This window comes from Xiphophorus hellerii, chromosome 8 (assembly GCF_003331165.1).
Source record: "Xiphophorus hellerii strain 12219 chromosome 8, Xiphophorus_hellerii-4.1, whole genome shotgun sequence".
NCBI lineage: Eukaryota > Metazoa > Chordata > Actinopteri > Cyprinodontiformes > Poeciliidae > Xiphophorus > Xiphophorus hellerii.
Window position 1 is genome coordinate 20,324,066 of NC_045679.1, and position 21,024 is coordinate 20,345,089.

Consider the following 21,024-nt stretch of genomic DNA (forward strand, 5'->3'; position numbering starts at 1 on the left):
GTTCTTCTATTCTTGCCCTCACTGATCTTCTTGCATTGTATTTCAGGGAGACTCAGGGACTATTGGCCCAGTTGGACAGCTTGGACAAGAGGGCCGAAAGGTAAAGTTAAATAACTACCTCATATGGGATAAATGTCCTTAGCTGACCATTTACCAACTTTTATTGTAAGTGAGCACACCAGCCAAATGTCATAGAAAGAGTCCCTTGAAATATCTTGGAATCAGATTCTGTATGAGTCATTTGCATCACTTCATAATCGTTCAGTGCCAGTGCTGTGTCAGAGTGATGTGTTTGGTATGTAAAGACCCTTACTTCCTGCTTCTCTCCTTCTCTCTTTCTTCTCTCTCTGTTGTGCATCTTTAGTTTTTGAATGTTCACCAGATACTGTGGAAATGGGTTCTTACAGAGGGCACAAGGGACGTTTTTTAACAAATAAAGGAAGACACACTTTGGGTTTTCCATAAGACAAAATAGTGGAGTTATACTTTTGATTGACAGGGGTGTAACAAGCATGACATTATTTCAGTGTGGCTTATTATATGAATCATAGATATATAGAAAAAGGTTGTTTATTCTCCTGCTATGTGCGTTTTCATTCTTAATGTGTCTCTTCTCTGTTGTGGTTCTACAAGAGAGGAAAGCAAATCCAAAACCAGTTCTTGCTTTGCCTTACACATTTTTATCAGTGGCATTTTTTGCTCCTGCATTGTTTTTGCATAAGTTCTATAAAGGTTTGGGTTGGTCCAACTTGTAGAAAAATGTCAGGGATTCTTTCTTTTTTGTTGGTTTTGGTTGACCTTTGGCTTAGCGTTGTTGCAGAAAAACAAAGGCTAAAGATTTCTGCTTTGAGCTAGAGTACTAAGATACTTCTGCATTCTTTATAGTTATGATACTTCACACTGTTTTGAAATTTTCCCATCCGTATCAAGCTAACATTCAATAAACCATTGTCTATATCTGCTTGTCCACATAGGGTCATGGGATTGCTGATGCCTGTCTCTGTCAGTCAGTGGGCAAGAGACTGGGTCTACCGTGCACAGCTCACTAGTCCGATATCACAGGGCAACACAAAGACATAAAAGACGAACAAGTACACACGCACATACTCATACCTACAGACATTTTAGAGGCCAATTAGCCAAACTGTCATGTTTTTGGACTGTGGGACAAAGCCAGAGTACTCAAAGATACCCCAGGCCAGGATTCAAAGCTTTTTGCTGCAAGGCAACAGTACCAACCTCACCATTGTGCAGTCCAAAATTCAGTCAGTTTCAACTCAGATTTTTATATTCTTAAAGTTCCTAAAACAGAATTGAGGAGCTGCACAAAGCCCTCTCTCTTAACTGAACAAAACATCTTCAGCTAGTTAGACATGGCCTTGGTAACATGCATCTGGCCTTTGCAACTTTTCGCTATGTTTATGTCTACCAGTCCTATCAACTGATTGAACTATCATATTGGAATGTAAATGTTGGTATTGCAGACCTTGAAAAAGAACCACGTTGCTCCATATTCCTCTGGTTGCTTTGCATAAGAATTCTACATGAACCCCAAAACCTGAAATCAGTTTACTGAAATTAATGCAACTGGAAAGGTGAAATTTATTCCACATTCCCCCAATGTATTTTGGTGCTTCTTACTGCTGGACCGGTCTTTTTCCAAACAAACAGAAGCAAAGAAGAACCGCTGCCAGTCACATTTTGTATTGGTTACAGCTGATTCATGCAACCTTGTCAATCAAAGTTGAAGCATTGTTGGGTAATTGAATACAACAGGCCGCTTATGTGCATTTCAGTAGAGGTGTAAAGCTTGTCTGCATGTACTACCTTTCTTCCCAGAGTCACAATAGTGTATGGATGAGTGTCAGACTCCAGCAGGGTTTTTTTTTTTTTACCTCAAGCTTAACATGTGGCTTTTGTTAAGAGCCTGCTTTTCCATGTGTGCGTGTGTGTGTGTGTGTGGGGGGGGGGGGTGCGTGTGTGTGTGTGTGTGGGTGTGTGTGTCTATTTGAGTGTTTCTACCTCTTTCGTTCACCCACATTGACACACTGAGCCAGAATGGAAAAGAAATTAGGGTAGTGGAAAACATTTACAGATTCCTTTTAAGCGAGATAGAAGTGATTTGAAGGCCTAATGGAAGGATAGCCAGTGATGCATCAATCAAGTTGACGGCGACGACTGATTCACATGTCGTAAAGCTCATGTACCATGTCTTTCAAAAGTATTTACACCCCTCAAATGGTTCCGATATTTTTTCATGTTCCAACTTGAAACTTTAATTTATTTTAGTGGGATTTTGTGATAAACCGACAAAGAGCAGCGCATCACTTTGAAACAGAACAAAAGCAAAATCCTGAAAAGCGTGGCAAGCTTTTATAAACAGGCCCATGGTGACTGGAAGAGCTGCAGAGATCTACAGCTCAGGTAGGATAATCTGTTGAAAGGGCAACTAACAGTCAGGAACTAAAGCAATTTTCACTTTTGAAAGACTGTTTAAAAAAAGGCAATGTTGAAAGAAAACAGTAAAAAAAAGTAGGATTTTTGGTTTATCACAAGAAGACAATCGGTTAGACTCTAACCGATTGTCTCCAGTACTCAAGGGCCGCTGTCCTGCAACTTTTAGATGTGACTCTGCTGCACCACACCTGAATAGAATAATTAGGTCATTAGCAAGGCTCTGGAGACCTGATCTACACAAGGAGGAGGTAATTAAGCCATTTCATTCCAGTGTTTGGTACCTGTGGCACATCTAAAAACTGCAGGACACCGGCCCTTGATGACTGGAGTTTGACACCTGTGGGTTAGAGGCCGCAAAAGACTTATGACTGGGATGGAGGATGACTTTCCAGCAGGGAAAACCTAAAAGTGAGCTACAATAGAATGGCTCAAATCAAAGCCTGTTCATGTACTAGAGTAGCTCAGGCGATGTTCATACTTCAATCACGTTCAAAATTATTGCTTACTATAAAGATGAGAGCATCAGTCAGGAAGAAGGATGAAGTGTGAATAACTTGATCATGCACAGCAGCTTAAGTGCTCTGTAGCTTCTCTTTAGTAAACCTCACAAGCAAAATATAGCTGCTACATATCAGAGTGACATAATAGCTTGGCGTCTGGGTCATTATTGCCATAGCAACATTAACAACATGCACACAAATAGGCTGACCTCATTCGAGTAAGACTCAGGTATTGTTTGGTTGAAGGAAGCTTGTTAAATTAACCCCAAGGAGGTAACATATTTCCATACAGAACACATAAAGGTTTACTCAGCAGAGAACAATACACAGGAACCAGCTGTAGCTCCACTTTTGTCAACTTTCCATCCAATGACAAATGCATGAATCAGTCTTCTGACTCTGCTGTTATACTGCGTCTTTGTTCTTCATAGTCGGCTCAGGTGGAAAGTCCCGATGCAGGTCTTCCCCACCAAGACTCAAATACTCAAAACACACATAAGCTTTTATAGTTATGTCATTTGAAGGTCATCTGAGAACTGTCTGCATAGCTTCCCTGCTGTGTAGCTTTGAGTTCTGTGGTCGAGGACAATGGGAAAACATAGGCTTTTTTTCTATATCTATTTTCCATTCCACCTTTTTTTAAGACACTGTTACACACCCACCCAGGTCCACACAACAGAGCAGGCCCTAAATCTCCCTTGTGCTTGATGCTACGAGCGGGAATTCAGGAATTTGGCTGTGAGGTTTTCATGGAAAACTTTAATGGAGAAAGCAGCGGTGCTTTAAAAGCGCCATAGTCAAGTGTGATTTTACAGCACTGGCCAGGCCGAGCATGTTCCGCTCTGTACAACATTTGTTCTACTAAGCAGACCCTGAATGGCTTTTCAGTATGGCGGGCAGGGTCAGGGAGAGGGGGACACGCTGCGAGCCAAACCTCAGCTACAAGGCCACAATGCAGGCCACACGTCTCCCCGTTGTGGCTGCGTCTCCTCTCTCTGCTACATAAGCTGTCTCTTCTCACTTGTCTAAGCTTTTCCCTCCTGAATATGATGTACATTTCATGGCATTTCAAATAGATATGTCATCCATGTACTCATTTTTTTTTTGGCAGCTCTGCAAAAAATAGTGACCACCAGCAGGCGCGTTATTTTTAGGTTGTGTTATAAGCAACTCTACACGTCTTTTCTTTTCACATGTACCATCATTTGAGGCTTTTTAACACAATAGTCTCCAGAATTACTGATTTGCATGCACATTTAGAAGAACTCAATATTTTTCATTGTACTGGGGAAGCTCAGTTGTTTTTAATTGGACTCCATCCAATGATTTTTCATGCAAAGAAGAACTTTAGCAATCCCAGAAAGATTACCCCGTAAAACATAAGTTAAAGGATTTGTTGTAATGTCCCTGAAGAAGCTAAAATAACTCATCAATCATTCCATTTTTTTATGCATAGCAGGTTTTTGTGTGACCCTCTCTCTGTGGCTACTCAAGACCTGTTTCGAATAAAACTCCCACCATTAAATCACATGAAAACTTTCCTGTTTCAATTCAATCAGGATTACTATAACGTTACAATGGTATATATTGGTAAATAATATTCCCTCTTCCTAAATGCCAGAAAATTAAGAAATATACATTTTTTTTTTTTTAATTTTCTTATTACTTTTTTCAACTTTTCAATGACTTTAAGCATTTTAAGAAAGTCCAGACTACGATTTCATGGTTTATAAGATTCCGGTTGGTTAATTTACAACATTTCAGTTAAGAAGAGCCACATTTGTGGAAGTATTTTAACACACTTTGTTAGCGCTGTGATTGACAAAGACCTTAATTTTTGTAGAAATGTCCTTTGCACCGATGAAATAAACAAGTGTTTGTACTTCTAATTTTTGATTTTCCTTCTTAAACCTCAGTCTGGAAGAGTAAGACATTTTAAAATGGAAAATTTGCTGGAAGCCTGTTATTTGAATTTTTCTGACAAAATTTTGTTTTATGTATTTCAGTAACTAAATTAACTCAAGTGAAACGTATATAGTTCATTTACACAGAAACTGATGTTTTCAAACCTTTATTTTTGTTAATTATGATGAATCTTTGCTTACAGTTTATGAAAACACATTTAATTTCTGAAAAGGTCAGAATATTAGATTATACTGTATCAGACCAACAAGGGACATTTTTTTCTGCAGAGAAATATGTGATCAATGAAAAGCATGTGTAAAGCCTACTCAAATTATTTTTGAAAGGTACTTTTAATCTGTCAACCGAACCTCCATTGGAAAACATATTCCAACTTACAGTGACGTAGCTGTAATGATAACACTACAAGCTAAATTTTATCCAAATTGTCCATTTAGTTCAGAGTGTTTATCTGCTCCAGGCAGACATCAACGTTTATGTTCTACTGTACATGCAAGCGTGCAAGGAGCCAGATAATTACCGAGCAACCTTCTGGCTCCATGCCTGCATGGATCTTGGAGAGATGAAAGCTTAAATGAATGAGGTGTTCATCTGGCAGACCACCAGTGTAATGTAAAGTGTGATCTTTGGTGTAGGAACAAGCTCATACTCAGTTGAACAGCAGTCAAATGTGTACAGAAAAGCGAAACTAAATAGCCTCCCATGTCTTATCATGGATAGAAACAATGTGTCTTCAATTTTCTTGGTGCAAAAATGTGCTTTGCCCTGCCTGGAGCACTCCCTGGCATACTGAGGAGGTTATAGGGTGCTACTGGAGAGCTGCTGCAAAATAAAAGCATTCTGGTGGGGTTGATCTGATTGCGCACACATGCTTGTTAAACAAGTGCTACTGTAAATACACTCGCACTGATGGGAATGGCTGCTCTCATTAGAAAAATAATAACGAGTGAGATAAGAATCTGAGACGACATGGCTTAGCTTTGGAGGCTCCAGTTAATGCACAGGATCCACAGCATGTGTTTGCATGTGTGTGTACTGGGGGTTCTTTGATCAGCCTGGGAAAACAGGCCTTGTAAATGTTTCTACCGCCGGGTATATAATCTAAAAAGATGCAAAATAAAGAGGCACCACATCACAGCATGTTTATTTGTAAGGTTGTCCTACTTCAGTTAAAAACACATTGCTCAGCTCGCGCACGTAAAACTGAATTGTTTCTTTTTCTTTTTTTTTTGTCCCGGTCAAGTAAATTAACATTTTTATAAACTTTCTTCAAAAAGTGAAGAAATCTTAATTTTGTGACATAATTCTGATCTCATATTTTTGTGAAGTTTTGACCGACTAACACCAGTAATAAAATCTACCAGTTTCTCTTTCAGAACTATAAAAATACATAACATCATTATAGCCTTCCTGTCCTCTGGAGCGATTAGTACTTAATTTTTTTGAACAGAGGTTCAGGCCTCAAATGGTAAAAACAGAACAACTCTGCAGAACAAAAAATAAATAAAAAATTTGCCTTCCTGTTATCTACTGAAAGTTTTACTCTCTGTCAGTGTATTGTGTACAGAGCTAAATACAGGATTCTTTATTTTATGGGGTCTAAAATGCACGTTTGACCCCATCCACAAATTAATAGTGAATATTTCTTCTTGGGACATGAAGATTATATAATTTGTACTAATTCACGGACACAAACGTATATCATGCAAGTGCATTTGTCGGAGGTTCTTTGATTTTTGAAGACAAACCGTTCATTACTGAATAAACATTTATTCAATCTTACCACAATGTGGTTTGCACAGTTTATACTCTTAGGATTAAAATCAGCTTTAAAGATTTAGAGCTCTGATTCGGGGATGAGAGCTTTGGGTTTTCTTTCTGCACAAGCGAAAACGTGTGTGTGTGTGTGTGTGTTTTGGTGTGTGTGTGTGTGTGTGTGTGGAGAAATTAATTGAAAAGCTATCATTTTCTTTCTTTTTTGCAGTTGCTTTTATCTCTCTCTTTGCTGTTTGTGCCACTCCTCCACTACTGAGCTCACTTGACGTCTAGTGATGCTTTTTAAATAAGATCATATGATTTAAGAATGATAGTGGGACTCAGGCCTTTTTGTCTTTCATATGTTTTGCAGAACTGTACTTAGTTTATTTACTTTCAAATGTAATGCGTTGTTGATACATTTTGTAGCAGCTAATCAGAAGCAGAGATCCATGTTTTAAGTCCTGAACCTCTAAGTCAATGATATTGAGGATGTAAAATACTTACAACCTGGTTACTTCATCCCTTTTCTACTGCTGAAATCAAATGGTTTAGGCCTCTCTGAACCCAGACAACAGGAGTTTTTCCATATTTACCATGTCTGTTTTTACTTTATTTTTTTCTCTCTTTCTCCTTGTTTCTGCCTTGTTCTCTCAATCTATCAAGCTGTGGTTTGCGGTGGCATGTCCTCCCACATTTTATTTAGTTTTTCTACACTCATTGACTGGGGTTTGTGTTTCTGGAGTCAGCAGATCTGTGGAAAAAACACAATCTGGTTGTGTTGCCCTGCACGCAGTCTGGGAGTCCTGATATCTGACTCAAACAGGAAGGCATTTATATCCTCAACATGCCACGAACCTGGCACCAAAACTCTGTGAATGCAGCCAGTGGAAACTCTGATCCTTTGACAGAAGAGCAGATTGATTTCTTGCATATGGCACTAAATCGGTCTGTTGGTGTTGTTAATTTTAACATGCATTTTCTTTGCAGATTTTGCAAATGTGCCATTCTCCAACTTGAGAAAACTCTAAGCATGTGCTGAAATGGAAATCTTTTTGTCTCACATTTGTGTTTTCTTTTATCAGTTCTACCCACGCTCATCCTTTCTTATTTTTGTTTCTGCAGGGACAGAAAGGATACCCCGGTCCACCTGGACTTCCTGGAGAGACAGTATGTATTTTTCTGCAGTTTATGCATGCTTAAACTCTTGTTCCTGTAATTTTACATACATGCTGTTGACTTTAGGTTGGCAGACTTTTCTTTTTACGTATCTTACTCCTGGTGCCACAGAATTCACTGTCTGTTTATTGGGGTTTTATGTGATAAATCAACACAAAGTAGTACATAATTTAGAAGTGGGAGGAAAATAATCACAATTCTATATTTTTAAGAAAAATGTAAAAGGCATGGATTGCATTTGCAATCAGTCCCCTTTACTCTGATACTCCTAAATGAAGCTAAGTGCAATTATGGCCACCTGGGGAAAACAGCAGACATGTGGATGAAGGTTTTCTTTTTAGATGAGACATCGACCCCTGTGCGTTGGGGAAGAAATTTTGAATCATCACTTAGAGCAATCTGTCTATTCAGTAAAACATAATGGTGGTGCCATCATGCTGTAAGGATGCTTATATTTAGCAGGGACAGGGAAGAAGGTCTGAATTAAAGGAAAAGTAGATAAAAGTAATCCCCGGAAAAAAACCTGTGAAACTTTGAAAGACTGAACTTTGTGGTGGAGATTAAAGCACATTCATACGCTCAAATGGCCAAGTCAAAGTCTTGAACTTAATAAAATTGAGAAGCTGTGTCTAGACTTGAAAATTGATCTTCACGGATGCTTTCCATCCAACTTGATCTGAGCTCAGAAAAGAAACGTGAGAAAATTCAGCCTCTGATGGTGCAAAAGATGGTCCCACAGAGTGTTGACTCAGTGTTGCTGAATGTCCACTTTTCATATTTTGATTTGTGGAAAATCTTGAGAAGCATGTAGCCATATTCATCAATAACATTATAAAATGTGAAAATATTCATCACGTATTGATATTTTTTTTAGTGCACTGTTTGTACAGTTTTTCACAGGGTCTTTAATTTTAAGGATCAACTCAACAGCTTTCATCAGTGTCTTGCTTTCATCTTGCCTACTTGACTTAAATCTAATCCCTCAGTCTTACATTCATTTTCTAACTCCTTAGTCATCATTTATAGTTGTTTGACCTCTCTGTCTGTCGGCGTGTGTGCGTGTGTATGGGTGTGTGAGGACCCTACGTTTGCCTTCAGGGAGCCAGATTAGATTAGCCTGTTATGAAGCACTGGTGAGAACTGACATCTGGCTGTAGCACTATGGTGCAGTGACGCTCCTCAGGATATTAGAAAGTGATGCCAAAGAGAGAGAGAAAATAGAGTGGAGAAACAAGAACAAGCCAACTAGGCCAGCAGTGACACATTCATGGCTATTAAGCTGCAGCCCCGTAGAAAGTCTCCCCATTGTCTTTGTTTCTGTCTTCTTGTTGTTGCCAGCATCCAAACAATCACATTTGTAACTACAGATAATTTACTGTGCAACATTCCTCTCACCGCTAAGCTTATTTGTCTTTTTTTTTCTTTCTTGCATAAGTGCATTGAGAGTGCATAGACACTCAGATTCCTTATTTGTGTAGAGAAACTTGGATTTAATTAAGTACGCCTCCATGACATCATCATGTCAGGGAGTTCCCGCTGCGCTCTGTACAAAGAGTGAGCACTTCTTCTCTCTTAACAATACCTCCTGCATGTGTCCACCCTCAAACGCCCCCCAGTTTCCCACAGATCTGCTGCTGCTCGTTATGATGATGTGGATGATGGTAACAGTGTGAGTTTGCAGTTTGAATCACCATAGCACCGACGTCTGACTAACAGGCACAACTGTTTGGCATTGTGCGCTCCACAAGCCAGCTGGTGCTCCTGCAGTTCTGCTGACTTTGTTACTGTAATGTACGTCTGGCTGAGCCCTCAACCCCCTCGCTCCTCTCTTACACACACACACACCCACTCACCCACCTTCTTTGCTGGCCAGTTAAAGATCTGAATCCACCCCTGGCCAAAGCCTTGTCTCCTTCTAACTAGCAGCATTATGCACTATATTTATCCAGGAGAGGGAATGGCAAGTGGCAAGCATGGGCTGCGTCAAAGGAAGTTATACATGGATACTGGTTCTCTGTGAAATTTGGACACAACCTGCTTTGAGTGTGTGTTTGTTATGTTTTCCAGAAGTTACATAAACACGCATAACCTCCTAATCAGCATCTACGAGGTTCTGCACAGAAAACATTTGGGAAAGAGAGGAGAAAAGAACAGCTCTCTTCAAAGGCAATGCCTGTAATGTGTTTTTAAGCACATCCATAAGTCATCGTGATGCATTATGAGACTTTACAAAGCTAATTATCTATCATCTTAATCTTATGTAATCGCTGGTAGAGAAGTTTAAGAATTATCCTGATTAGTGAAACAATGTATTTTATGGTTTATAATGCTTAGACCTCTTACAGAAATAAACAGGAGAATTTAACTTCTATAAACCTTGTTTAAAGTTGTAATCCAATATGAATATCAGAAAAAAAATACAATACAAAATTGTTTCATAAATAAACCCAAACTAAAAACAGTTACAGCATATATTGTTCAGTCCTTTATAAGACAACGTTAGTGGGGAATCTACATCCAAATGTAAAAATTAACCATATTGAAACATGGTTTTCCTTCCAGGTCCATTGAAAATAAAAAAAAACCAGCTAAATTCAATGAAATACCTGAACAGAAAAAGCTAAGATTTACTGGTACAGGTTAGATTTTTGACTCATTTACTTCACATATGGTTACTATAAAGAAGGATTAAGAGGATTTTTACTGTGAAGAATGATTTGTCATTTATGTTAGGAGCAGATATGACATGACACGGGATGTGCAGTAAAGCAGTAACTATTAAACAGCTTCACAGCTAAACAGGGTTTCACTCTTGTTCTAGAAAATCTAAATTACTTCACTATATGCTGAAAATACTGGAAATAGGTCAGGTGTATAATCATCCACTGTGTCAAACAAGTCATTGGTACATTTCTGATAAAATCACCTGTTTAACAAAGATTTATTCCTCTAAAAAATGTCCTCACAGTTTGACCAAACTAACATGTAACATTTTTTGCTGATGCATACCTTACATGAGTAATTTATATTTGCAAAAAGCAGTTTGAGAGTTCTTTGGGACTCCTCAAGTATCTGCTTATGCAACTTATAACTTGGACCATATCTGATTAATTAAAAGCTTGATAAGGATTTACAAATCAAGTCGTAGTTGTGTTAATTTTGTTCATCTATGCCACTTTTCTTTCTGTCCCTTCCACTTCTTTCTCTTTCTACCCACCAGGGAGAGCAGGGTCCAATCGGAAGCCCAGGTGCCAAAGGTTATCCTGGCAGGCAGGTGCAGTAAATCCTCTGCTGTGACTGGTACAGTTGTGGTCAGGGCCAGAGAAAGGCAGAGAGCCAGAGTGGAATTAGCTTATACTGGTCAGATGACCTGGAAGAAAAAAGTCTTGGAAACCACTAAGCAGGTTACCTACATTAGTCAGAAAATGTTCAACATTAACAGCTACACTCTCCCTTGCTGGGATGCTCAACTGGAGTATTTATCAGATATGAGATAGATTTGATTTCCCATGTATTATTTTGAATGTGTCGTTGCCTTGTATGGAAATGTTGTCATGTTTTTATATTGTATCAACATGTAACATAAATGCTTAAAGTCAGATTTGAATGGTCATGCATCCCAGAGCCAGAATGAGGTTTAGACTGAGGCTTGTTCTCTTGATGTAAGGAGCAGAAAAAAATTAAGGTGTTAAATTTGTATTCATTCTTCTTACTTCTCAGGGTTTACCAGGACCTATTGGACCAAAAGGGCTGAAAGGCATTCGGGTAAGGGAATGTGCTGTTAAAGTTTGATTTTATCTGATAAAAATATAAAATGTGGTGTTTTAGCGTAATTAGTAAATGTGATGATCAGCAAGGCAGCTCATTGGCACTTCTCTCTCCACAGTGTTTGTAGAAGGGGGCACGTAAATCTTTGTTTAGCCAGATAACTTTTTTTTTTTTTATGTAGGGCCTCACACTACGAGTTCTTTATGCTGTAAATGCGGTGCTGCATGAAAGCATGCTTGTGGAGCTCAGTGAAACAACATCCACATGCATGCATGCATGAAAAGAATGCGTGTACTTAGTGCAAACAGAAAGAAACATAGTCAGGGACACAAACTGATTTTTATGTTGTGTTCCTATAAAGGTCCTTTATCAACTCTCCTTGGCTTGTCCAAAGTCTTCCCTGCCCCCGAAGGCTGGAATTTCCTGTTTAAGCTCCGTATGAGGCCCTGCTGTCTTAAGGAGGCATTCTAGTCCCTTCTCCCCCTCTCGCTGAGCCACCTTTTCACATTTCCCCTCCCGTTTGGTGCATATTCCACATTGTGCAAATGTAAACCTGCTCAGGTTCATGCTCAACAATAACACGCATCTCGACTGTTCCCCTACAGTTCAACTGTGACGTTTGTGCTTGTTTTCCTCTGTGTGTGTGTGTGTGTTGTCTCCACTGCACTGACAGCCCAGTGTGTCGCCCCCGGTTATCTTCAGAGATCCCTGGCGTGAGGGTATGTGCCCTTGGACTACATCGTGGAAGCCAGCACCATGCAGTCCATGGGCATATACACTTGCCTCATGGCTTGGTTCTTCATGGAAGCCCACCCCATGCTGGAATGTCGGGCCCTGAAACCCAGCCTCAGAGCCGAAGGGAGCTGCTCTTCTCCTAGCTGCTTGTACTGGGTCGAAGCACTCACAACTGTGCCCTTGCTTTCTTCTCTTTTCTCCTGCAGGGTTTCATTGGAATCCCAGGCCTTTTTGGCCTGCCTGGCCCTGATGGCGAAAGAGTGAGTTCTTCTCAAATGTACACACTCTCAAGTATTGTCTCACGCACACCCAGTGAACCTTAATCCACATTCTTTAACATTTTCACATTTTCTATTGTTACAACCACAAACTTTAATGTATTTTACTGGGATTGTATGTGATGAATGCTTTTTGTTGTAGCACTTTGTAAAATAAGATTCTGCAGCAATTACAGATGGCCTGAGCCCGACCCGAACCCGGACTGAATTTTGGGCTGGTGTTGAGCCAGAATTATTTGCTTTATAGTCAGGTTCGGGTTGGACTCGGGTTTCTGTGGCGTGTTTAATAAGCCTGTGATACATGCAGCATATAAAACGCCATACATGAATGCACAATATAACGTTGTGTTAATCTACTTATATAGCCTAAATTAGGGTGCAGAATTTCCTCAAACTGTCAGAAGTAGCATAGATAGGATCATATGAGTCAAACTTCAAACTGATTTGGCTCGTCCTGCTGTTACAACAAACAGCAAAATAGAGCAGTACGACGGTAAACAAAAGCTAAAAACAAGAGAAGTTACACTGTTTACCCAAATTCTGGTCTAAACACAAAAGCCGTAGAACTTTAGTTAAAATATGTTGGGTTTACTTCAGGCTCAGGACTGTATTTAAAGTTAACTGGTCGGGTCGGATCGGGCTCAGAACACAATGCCTGTGGCCTCATGCCGGGTCATGTTGGATTTTTTTAGGCTCGATCTCAATTCTAATTTAGGTTTGGACTTTGGCCAGGACATTTTAGCACAGAAACATCCCTTGGTCTAAACCTCTGCAAGGTGTCTCTGGTTGTATGTTTAGTTAGCCGGCTGGCAGCTCAACCTCCACCCTAATCTCAAGTGTTTCGAGTCTTTAACCAGTTTTCCTAAAGAGTAGTCCAATCTGTTCAGAACACAAATATCCCCATAGCATGATGCTGACACCACCATGTAGTACTGTAAGAGAGACATCTTTATTCTCTCAGACCAAACGTTTGGACACACCTGTGTGTCCAAACGTTTGGTCTGTACTCGGTTCAGACCAAAAGTTTGGACACACTTTCTCATTGAATTCAATGAGAAAGTGTGTCCAAACTTTTGGTCTGTACTGTATGTGTACAGCGGCTTGTGGCAAATTTTGAAGTGGATTTTTTTGTTTTTAGCTTTTCCTACCTACCATTTTTTAGCTTTTTAACTTACCGTTGCTTTAAGCTTCTCCACGTCCACATTATTGAACTGCCTTGTGTATTCCTTGGACTTTGTGGTGCTGTTTCTTCACTAATGTTCCCTCACACTCCTCTGAGGACTCCACAGCACAGCTGTATTTATATGAAGATTAACAGGTGGTCTTTATTATTGACTTCTGAATGCAGTTGGTTGCACAGGATTTTACACGCGGGTGTCAAGAGTGAAGACATTTTAGATTATTTTGCAAAAAGTTTTGAGCCATTCATAACATTTCTTATAATTCACAATCGTTATCTAACTCTTATTGATTTTTTTTTACACCTAATTCTGATAAAAGACATTGAAGTTTGTGGTTGTAATACGACAAAAATGTGAAAATGTTTAAGATGCATGAACACTTTTGTAAGGCACTGCAATTTCCCATTGAGATTTAAAAAAAACCAAAAAACGATGGCTCTCCTGCCAATTCCATTCAGCTGTTTTGAAGTTGTTATAACACAAGATGTAATCTCCAGCTGTCTAGGATGTTGGTGTGTGGGAGTGCTGATGACTCATATGATAAAGCCCCCCTCTTGAAACCTTTGAACCGCCTGAACTCCACACCCACTGCTTGTGTACAGCCTCGAAAACACAAAGCGATTAGCCTAGTTATAGCATGATCTGGGTGGGTTGGGGGTTGCGTCACAGCAGGGGAGGCTGTAATCAGGAACCCTTCATCACCAGACAACAAAATGGATCACAAACCTTACAGTGCATGTCTACCCCGGAGAAACTTGTGGTTGTTCTCAATATAAGTGTAGAAAATCCTCCATAAGGGTTTGGAAACATGTTTAATGGGCTGCAGTCAGCTGCTCCTCACATCTGGCGACGGATGAAGTGGGAGACACTTAATGCCACAGCTTTTTAATCGTGTTTTGAGCTCAAATCAGTGTCGTCCATGAGTGTTTCAGTTAATGTGTGATTTTAGTGATATGTCTTTTGCATATTTTTCACTGACTTCATCTTCTTTTTCCTTCTTTTCTGTCTTTCTTGAACTCTTTTTTTTTTTCCTCTTTCAACCCTCCCGACGTTTGGATTTTCAGGGAATTCCGGGTGAACCAGGGAAGAGGGGCGAGATGGGTAGGCCGGTAAAGTTTTGTCTCAACATCCTTTACAGATAATCATTCTTAAATGTGATCATGTGTGTTATGATAAGTTTTATGTGTGTGTGTGTATAGACATATTTTATTTTATTTTTTTTATTTTATTTTTTTACTGGACGTGTTTATTATTATTATTCCATACCTTACAGACATGTAAACCATAAATCGTGATCCGTTACTTGAACCAAAGTCTGCAGTTTGCATAAATTAATACTCAAATATCACACTCAAGTGAAAATTATATTGACAAAGATGTGTTACACTAATGCAGAGGTTCTCAACTTTTCATAACCAGTACCATTTCAAGAAAGGTTTTCTAAGTACCACCACACTGAACGACACGTTAACAGTAACACAGGAGTTTTTGGTTGTTTTTTTTTTTGGTTGTTTTGTTTTTACTTTGTTGCCATTTGTATTGAGAGAAAAAAATGCTGTTGTTATACAATGGCACTAGAAATTTGGCAAAAGTTTTAATTTTTAAGTTCCAAAAATAAAAAATATCAACAGAAAATCCACTGAAGTCAAAATTTGAAGTAGAGGTTGCCATTGTTGCAAATTGGTTTTTATACTTAGTACATTTTCAGACCCCTTTAGTTACATTTTCAACAAAGCAATTCTTGACAAATCTAGCAACTTTTTTGTGGTGTAATTAGCAACCTTTAAAGACTTGTGAAAGCACACATTGTTTAAGGCTGCTTAGACGTAAAAGAAGGCATGAGATGTACTCATAGCCGGCAGTGTGAGAGAAGAGTGCTGAGCACAAAGGCCACAAATATGCCAATGAAGTTATCTTTCATCACAAAAGAATGGAGATAAGAAGCCTTGAGTAATGCGAGAATAAAAACTATTGCTTTGTATTGTAAAAATGAAGCCAGACCCTCCACAATCTATATTGAAATAAGTTCATCTTCTAAGATAGTGGTATGATGTCATGCTTAGCTTACAAAAATTCAGCCTTTAACTAAATTGAATAACTTCAGAAAAAAAATTCCCCAACAAGAAATGACATTTGCAGAAATGTATGGATGCTTCACTAATGTAACTAATGTAGTCATTTATAATTGTGTTTCTTTCATAGGTAATACTTTTCAAAGTGTCAAATAGCTTTTATTTAGTAATCCATAACATCGCAGAGGCTTATTTCTTGTACTTTCTCTTCAAAGTAGGAAAGACAAAAAAAAAAACATGCTCTTCAAGTAAGCTTGTTGACCTTCATAAGTGAAAAATCCCTTCAAGTAAATAACTACTCTGCATGCAACATTTTAAAATCTTAAAGCAACTCTTGCTGAAAGTGGATTATGTTTATCTTGCCACTATGCACAGAGAGGAGGATGATTAGGAATGAAAAGAAATGCTCTATGTTGACTGTTTCTTATAACAACTACCAGGATTTTGTATACACCTCCACCAGCAGTGCTAGATCTGAGAGTCCCCTCCTCTCGCAACCCAGAGGACGGGCGCATTCAAGAGCAAATTTCCACCATCTAAAGCAACTCAAAGTCAGAGATTTTCAGAGAGTATTGAATAGCTACTATTTCTACACGTTGCTGCTTTTTCTTAAACAAGGTTTTGTTGGAGTAAACTCGTTTGCTGGTTGTTGGGGAGGTTTTGTGTTAAATAGTGTTTAAAGTCAGTCTGAAAGAATGCATTGAACTGTGTAACCCCAAAACACATTGCTGAGATCATTTTGCAGCTGTTGCTTATTGACTTTTCAGTAAATATGATATTTGTGTTGCCAAAACTTCTGAACACTCTAACGAGAGGGGCGGGAGTTTTCTAATGTGAAGCTTTTAGAAGCGACAATTAAACTATAAAAACATTACTCTTTAGGATGACAGTATGGATGTATTATAACATTTTTGTGGCTTTGTTTGCGTTTTACTAAAGTGTTGGAGATGCCTTTTCTGCATACACGTTTTGTATAAGGCTCGCAGACTGACACGTTTCTGCCATAAAAACATTTTTTCTGGTAGTTTCACAGATCATATAAAGCTAAAAGCATTTGCATAGAAGAGTTGCCGTCACATTTTTATCGCTCCCCTCCTGCACAACATTGCAGATGATGTATGACAGTAGTAGTTGTGTATTTGAGGCATCACTGTGTTCAACATAAAAGCTACAGATTTGTTTGTGTTTACGGAGGAGGTGAGAAGAAGGTGTCAGGAGGCGTTATGTAATTTTAGTGGTTTTGGAATCGGCATCTAGTTGCTCCTGTAGGAAAAACGGAGCGTGAGGGCGTTTGACAGGATGATCCTTAAGAGATCACTCTCGTCTTCCAGGAGGAAAAACAGGAGAACTGCTCAAACCTGAGCCAGACATTTTAATGGCCATAACCGCAGCGCTTGTTCTCTCTCAAGGAAGCACACGCACGCAGACACACATTCTGTCATTTCTCACAGACCAAGATATATCGAAAACGGTAGAGAGTGTGCAACAACTTTCCAAAGTACATTGCCAGCAGTTCTCGTTCTCCTTTTGATGCTTCTTTTTAAATAACTTATCTTTATTTGTTTTTTTTTTGGCAGTTCTCTTTCCCTGTTGTCAAACTCAGTGCCATTTTTTTTTTCGTACATGAAACTGTTTGAAGTTGTTACTGAATAAAAGTATTTTTTATGTCACATGAAGGAGAAGGTTTCCTTAAAGTAATTATTCCAGGATTTTTAAAGTAAGATTATCTTTAGATGTTTTAAGCAGTTCATATCTGACCTGTTGTAAATAACGCTTTTGAATTTGAATTTCAGACAAATCCAGAACACTTCCCGAAAACTTTTACCCAGACCTGGTTTCAAAACGTCTTGTCGTCTGATCACTTGGAGACATGTAAACATGCAGCTGGATTGTAACAAACATTTTTGGGTTTCTCTGAAAATCGGCTTCGTGCAAACAGGGCCTCAAGTCTATGATAGAGGCTGTAATTAATGAGCAGCTTAGAGTCAAGAACAAAATTGACCTCTGGGGTCTGGAAATAACTAATCCCTAAAAAGACCTTAGTGGTTTAAGTGAACCTCATGGCCTTTCAAACTATTGTCATGTTATTTATAAGGAAGCCAGGAACTGTTTACATGGTGAATGGATGTAGAAAGTCTTCCTGAGTGAGAACAGATCATGTGAAATATTCCAGACAACAGTAAACATTTAAGTTTAAGCTATTTATTGGATCATCCTTAACTTTCTATAACTAGCTATTTCAAAACAAGAGGAATTTAAGCAAATTTGAGTATGATAACAGTTTTCAAACGTTTTACAGAACTTCAGTTAAAAATACTAAACTATTTCGAGATGTATACAATTTGTTTTGAATTATTTTTGCAACATGGCAATAGCTCTTTTTATGTCCCCAGTAAAAGAACCTAAGCTCCTCAGCTTTTGAGTCACTAAGGCTCTGTTCACACAGCAAGTCTTGATTTATTCATTTATTTATTTATTTTTTTTTTTTTTTTTGCCAAAATCCAATAATTACTTTTTTTATTAATTAAAGGCAACCACAATCAAACTTCTGCATGAGTGATTTACAACTCACATGTGCAGAAGAACTTAGATGTCACACAACAGCGTAATGTTTCCAGAAGTAACAAAGGGTCCAGCCATATATGTTTTAAAGTCTATTGAGCAATGGGAGCTGACAGTATTGTCACAAGATCATAACAAGACGAAAGGAGCTTATAAAAAGGAAGCACAACTAATAGCAACAGACTTTTCTGTAGCGTTTACTGAAACTTCTGTAGAGAAGTCTGTTTGGATGTGTATTCAGAGTCAGGAGTGGTGGGACTGGAATGTGATGCGCTTCTTTCATAATTTCATAGTTATTGTTTTCAGCAATTTTTCACATCTGAATGCATGCCACGTGTCTCGTATTGATGATGTTAAAGTCGGATAAAATATGACATGACCAATCTGACTGCAGGCGCTTTGAAAGCAATCAGAAACAAACTATCTGATTTAATGGCACATATGGAAGTGGCTCACATCAGACTTTTTTCCTGGGTGAAAAGATTGGACATCCACTGTTCTGATTGACAGAAAAAGTCAAAAATGGATTGCATACGAGCAAAAAAAAAAAAGCAGATTTGCGTCACATCTGTCTGCTTTGTCACACAAAAATCACCAACAATTAATTTCCATGACACTTGCTTTTCCTCTTTAAGATGACCAATCACTGAGCCTATTTTCCATGTTTCTTTGTTGGTTCTTGAATAGTCTTTATGACCTGTTCTTTTTCTCTTCTATTAAATTAAATAAGAAATAAAAAAAACTCTGCCTGACTCATTTTGCTCCGAATTGAAATGCCAAACATAAAGAGCTACATTTAGCAGGGAGACTGTGTTTCTAAGATGACTCAGCGATTAAAATAAAACATGCATTCAGTCTATCTGAGGGATCTCCGCTCTGACAGAAATAACTGACATTATCTGGAGGTCACAGTAATTATCATGTTAAAACAATTCATCGAGGCCAGCATAGCGAAAAGTAGTCGTTATGAGTGTTGAATCGTCTCAGTACTAAAGCTCTTAGCAGTAGGGCTTTTTGCAGATGTGGTTGCTCTCTGCTCCAGCACCAATGTTTTGTAAAGCTTAGATTAGCCTCCCGATTACTGTTAAATGGACAGAATAATCGCTTGGCTCACTTTCTCCCCGTCTAAAGTTTAAAGTTACCAACAGCAAGCTACCCACACCCTAAAGTTAATAGATTTAATGCTTTTAATAGGACCATAACAGTCTCATTTTAAGCAACTGATCTAGTAACATTATTACAATTAATTTGCAGCAACAGAGCTTTATTTGTTCAGCAAAAAGATTAAATAGGTAAATGTTTGCTCTAAATTTGAATTGCAAGATTTTGTTATTATTAAAGCGGTATTTCTAATTCTCTACCGTGGCTATGGAGATCGAAATGATTTACTTTGTGTTCACTAGCAGCAAGCCATTGTGTAAAATGAAGGTCAAAGGTTACTTGTACTGTACAGTCAGTCTCTTCTGACCAATGCACGCGGTTCCAATGAAAATCACAGTTGCATTTAGCAAACTCCACATGTTTACATTTTTGTGTGCTAGGACAGAAAATGTATTTCCTTCCGAACAACTGGTTGGCATACAGATATCATCTAATGGTTGCTATGGAGACTTGATGACCCAGAGACACCACTCTTTGTCGCAGTACTCCAACATTGAGATTTGGAGATTTTTTTTTCTCCTCCCCTACTGTCCTGCTTACTGTGAGTCGTAGCAAGATACATATGATTATGCAATTTATTTTTTTTTGTCACTGAATAAATGCACCAATAGAATTTATATTATTTTTCTTTCTTTTTCTTTTACACATCTTTAGCAGGCATGCCTAAAGATTTGTCCATGCCTTCATACTTAGCTAATACCTAGTCCTTTAACTGCTTGATATGTTTTACAAAAGTTACTGAGTTACGAATACTAAGCAAAAAAATATATAAAACCTAACCTAATATCAAGCATTATTGTAAAAGCTGACAACAATCTGCAAAATGCTGGATGTGTAATTCGCGTCCAAGTTTTTAAAAAAGCGTCACGCTATCAATCTAAGCAACCCAAATTGCTTGTTTTTGTCACCACCAAGTGGTAGCAAATTAATTTCTTACATACCTAATGGTTTCATAGAATTGAAGTTGTTCTCTTTGTTCTCAGGGGTTTCCAGGGGACTTTGGGGAGAGAGGGCCACCTGGACCAGATGGAGAGCCAGTATGTTCCACATTAACCTACTACACATGTAAAACCATTTCTGGTCCACATTTGTACACACACAAGCTGAGAGTGAGAGTTTAGCTCTGAGCCGCGCACAGACTCACATTCTCCCTGGTGTTTTAGCTGCTGGTTATACGATGTGGCTTTCTACCCATTTGTCTTCTCTGTCTTGTTTGAAGTTACCCTGGACAAGTTTTACCAGTGTATTCAGTTTCATCCCATGCTTTTGGTCTGTTGAAAATAACTTAAGTTGGCTTTCAATTTCAAAAAGCCCACACTGTTAAGTGGTGAGCAGTTTGCAGTTACGGCCTTTCCGTTCACTACTGTGAGCTGTCCACCACCACACATGTAGACCTTTTTTACAGCCTCATATCCAAAAACACCAAATGATGTAATAAGATGTCAGTATGAGT

General features: G+C 38.7%; 2 protein-coding genes across 11 annotated transcripts in view; both read left to right on the forward strand.

Annotated features, from left to right (window-relative positions):
* Positions 1-21,024, forward strand: part of LOC116725013 (neurogenic locus notch homolog protein 1-like) — a 247,010-nt gene that overhangs the window by 152,709 nt on the left and 73,277 nt on the right. The window lies entirely within an intron of this gene.
* The window catches only part of col27a1a (collagen, type XXVII, alpha 1a), an 80,324-nt gene that overhangs the window by 25,337 nt on the left and 33,963 nt on the right, over positions 1-21,024 (forward strand). Inside the window, exons 7-13 of the mRNA XM_032570861.1 lie at positions 47-100; positions 7,761-7,805; positions 11,035-11,088; positions 11,535-11,579; positions 12,524-12,577; positions 14,841-14,885; positions 20,555-20,608. Of these exons, the coding sequence (XP_032426752.1) occupies positions 47-100; positions 7,761-7,805; positions 11,035-11,088; positions 11,535-11,579; positions 12,524-12,577; positions 14,841-14,885; positions 20,555-20,608 (351 nt within the window). The remainder of the gene's footprint in view (positions 1-46; positions 101-7,760; positions 7,806-11,034; positions 11,089-11,534; positions 11,580-12,523; positions 12,578-14,840; positions 14,886-20,554; positions 20,609-21,024) is intronic.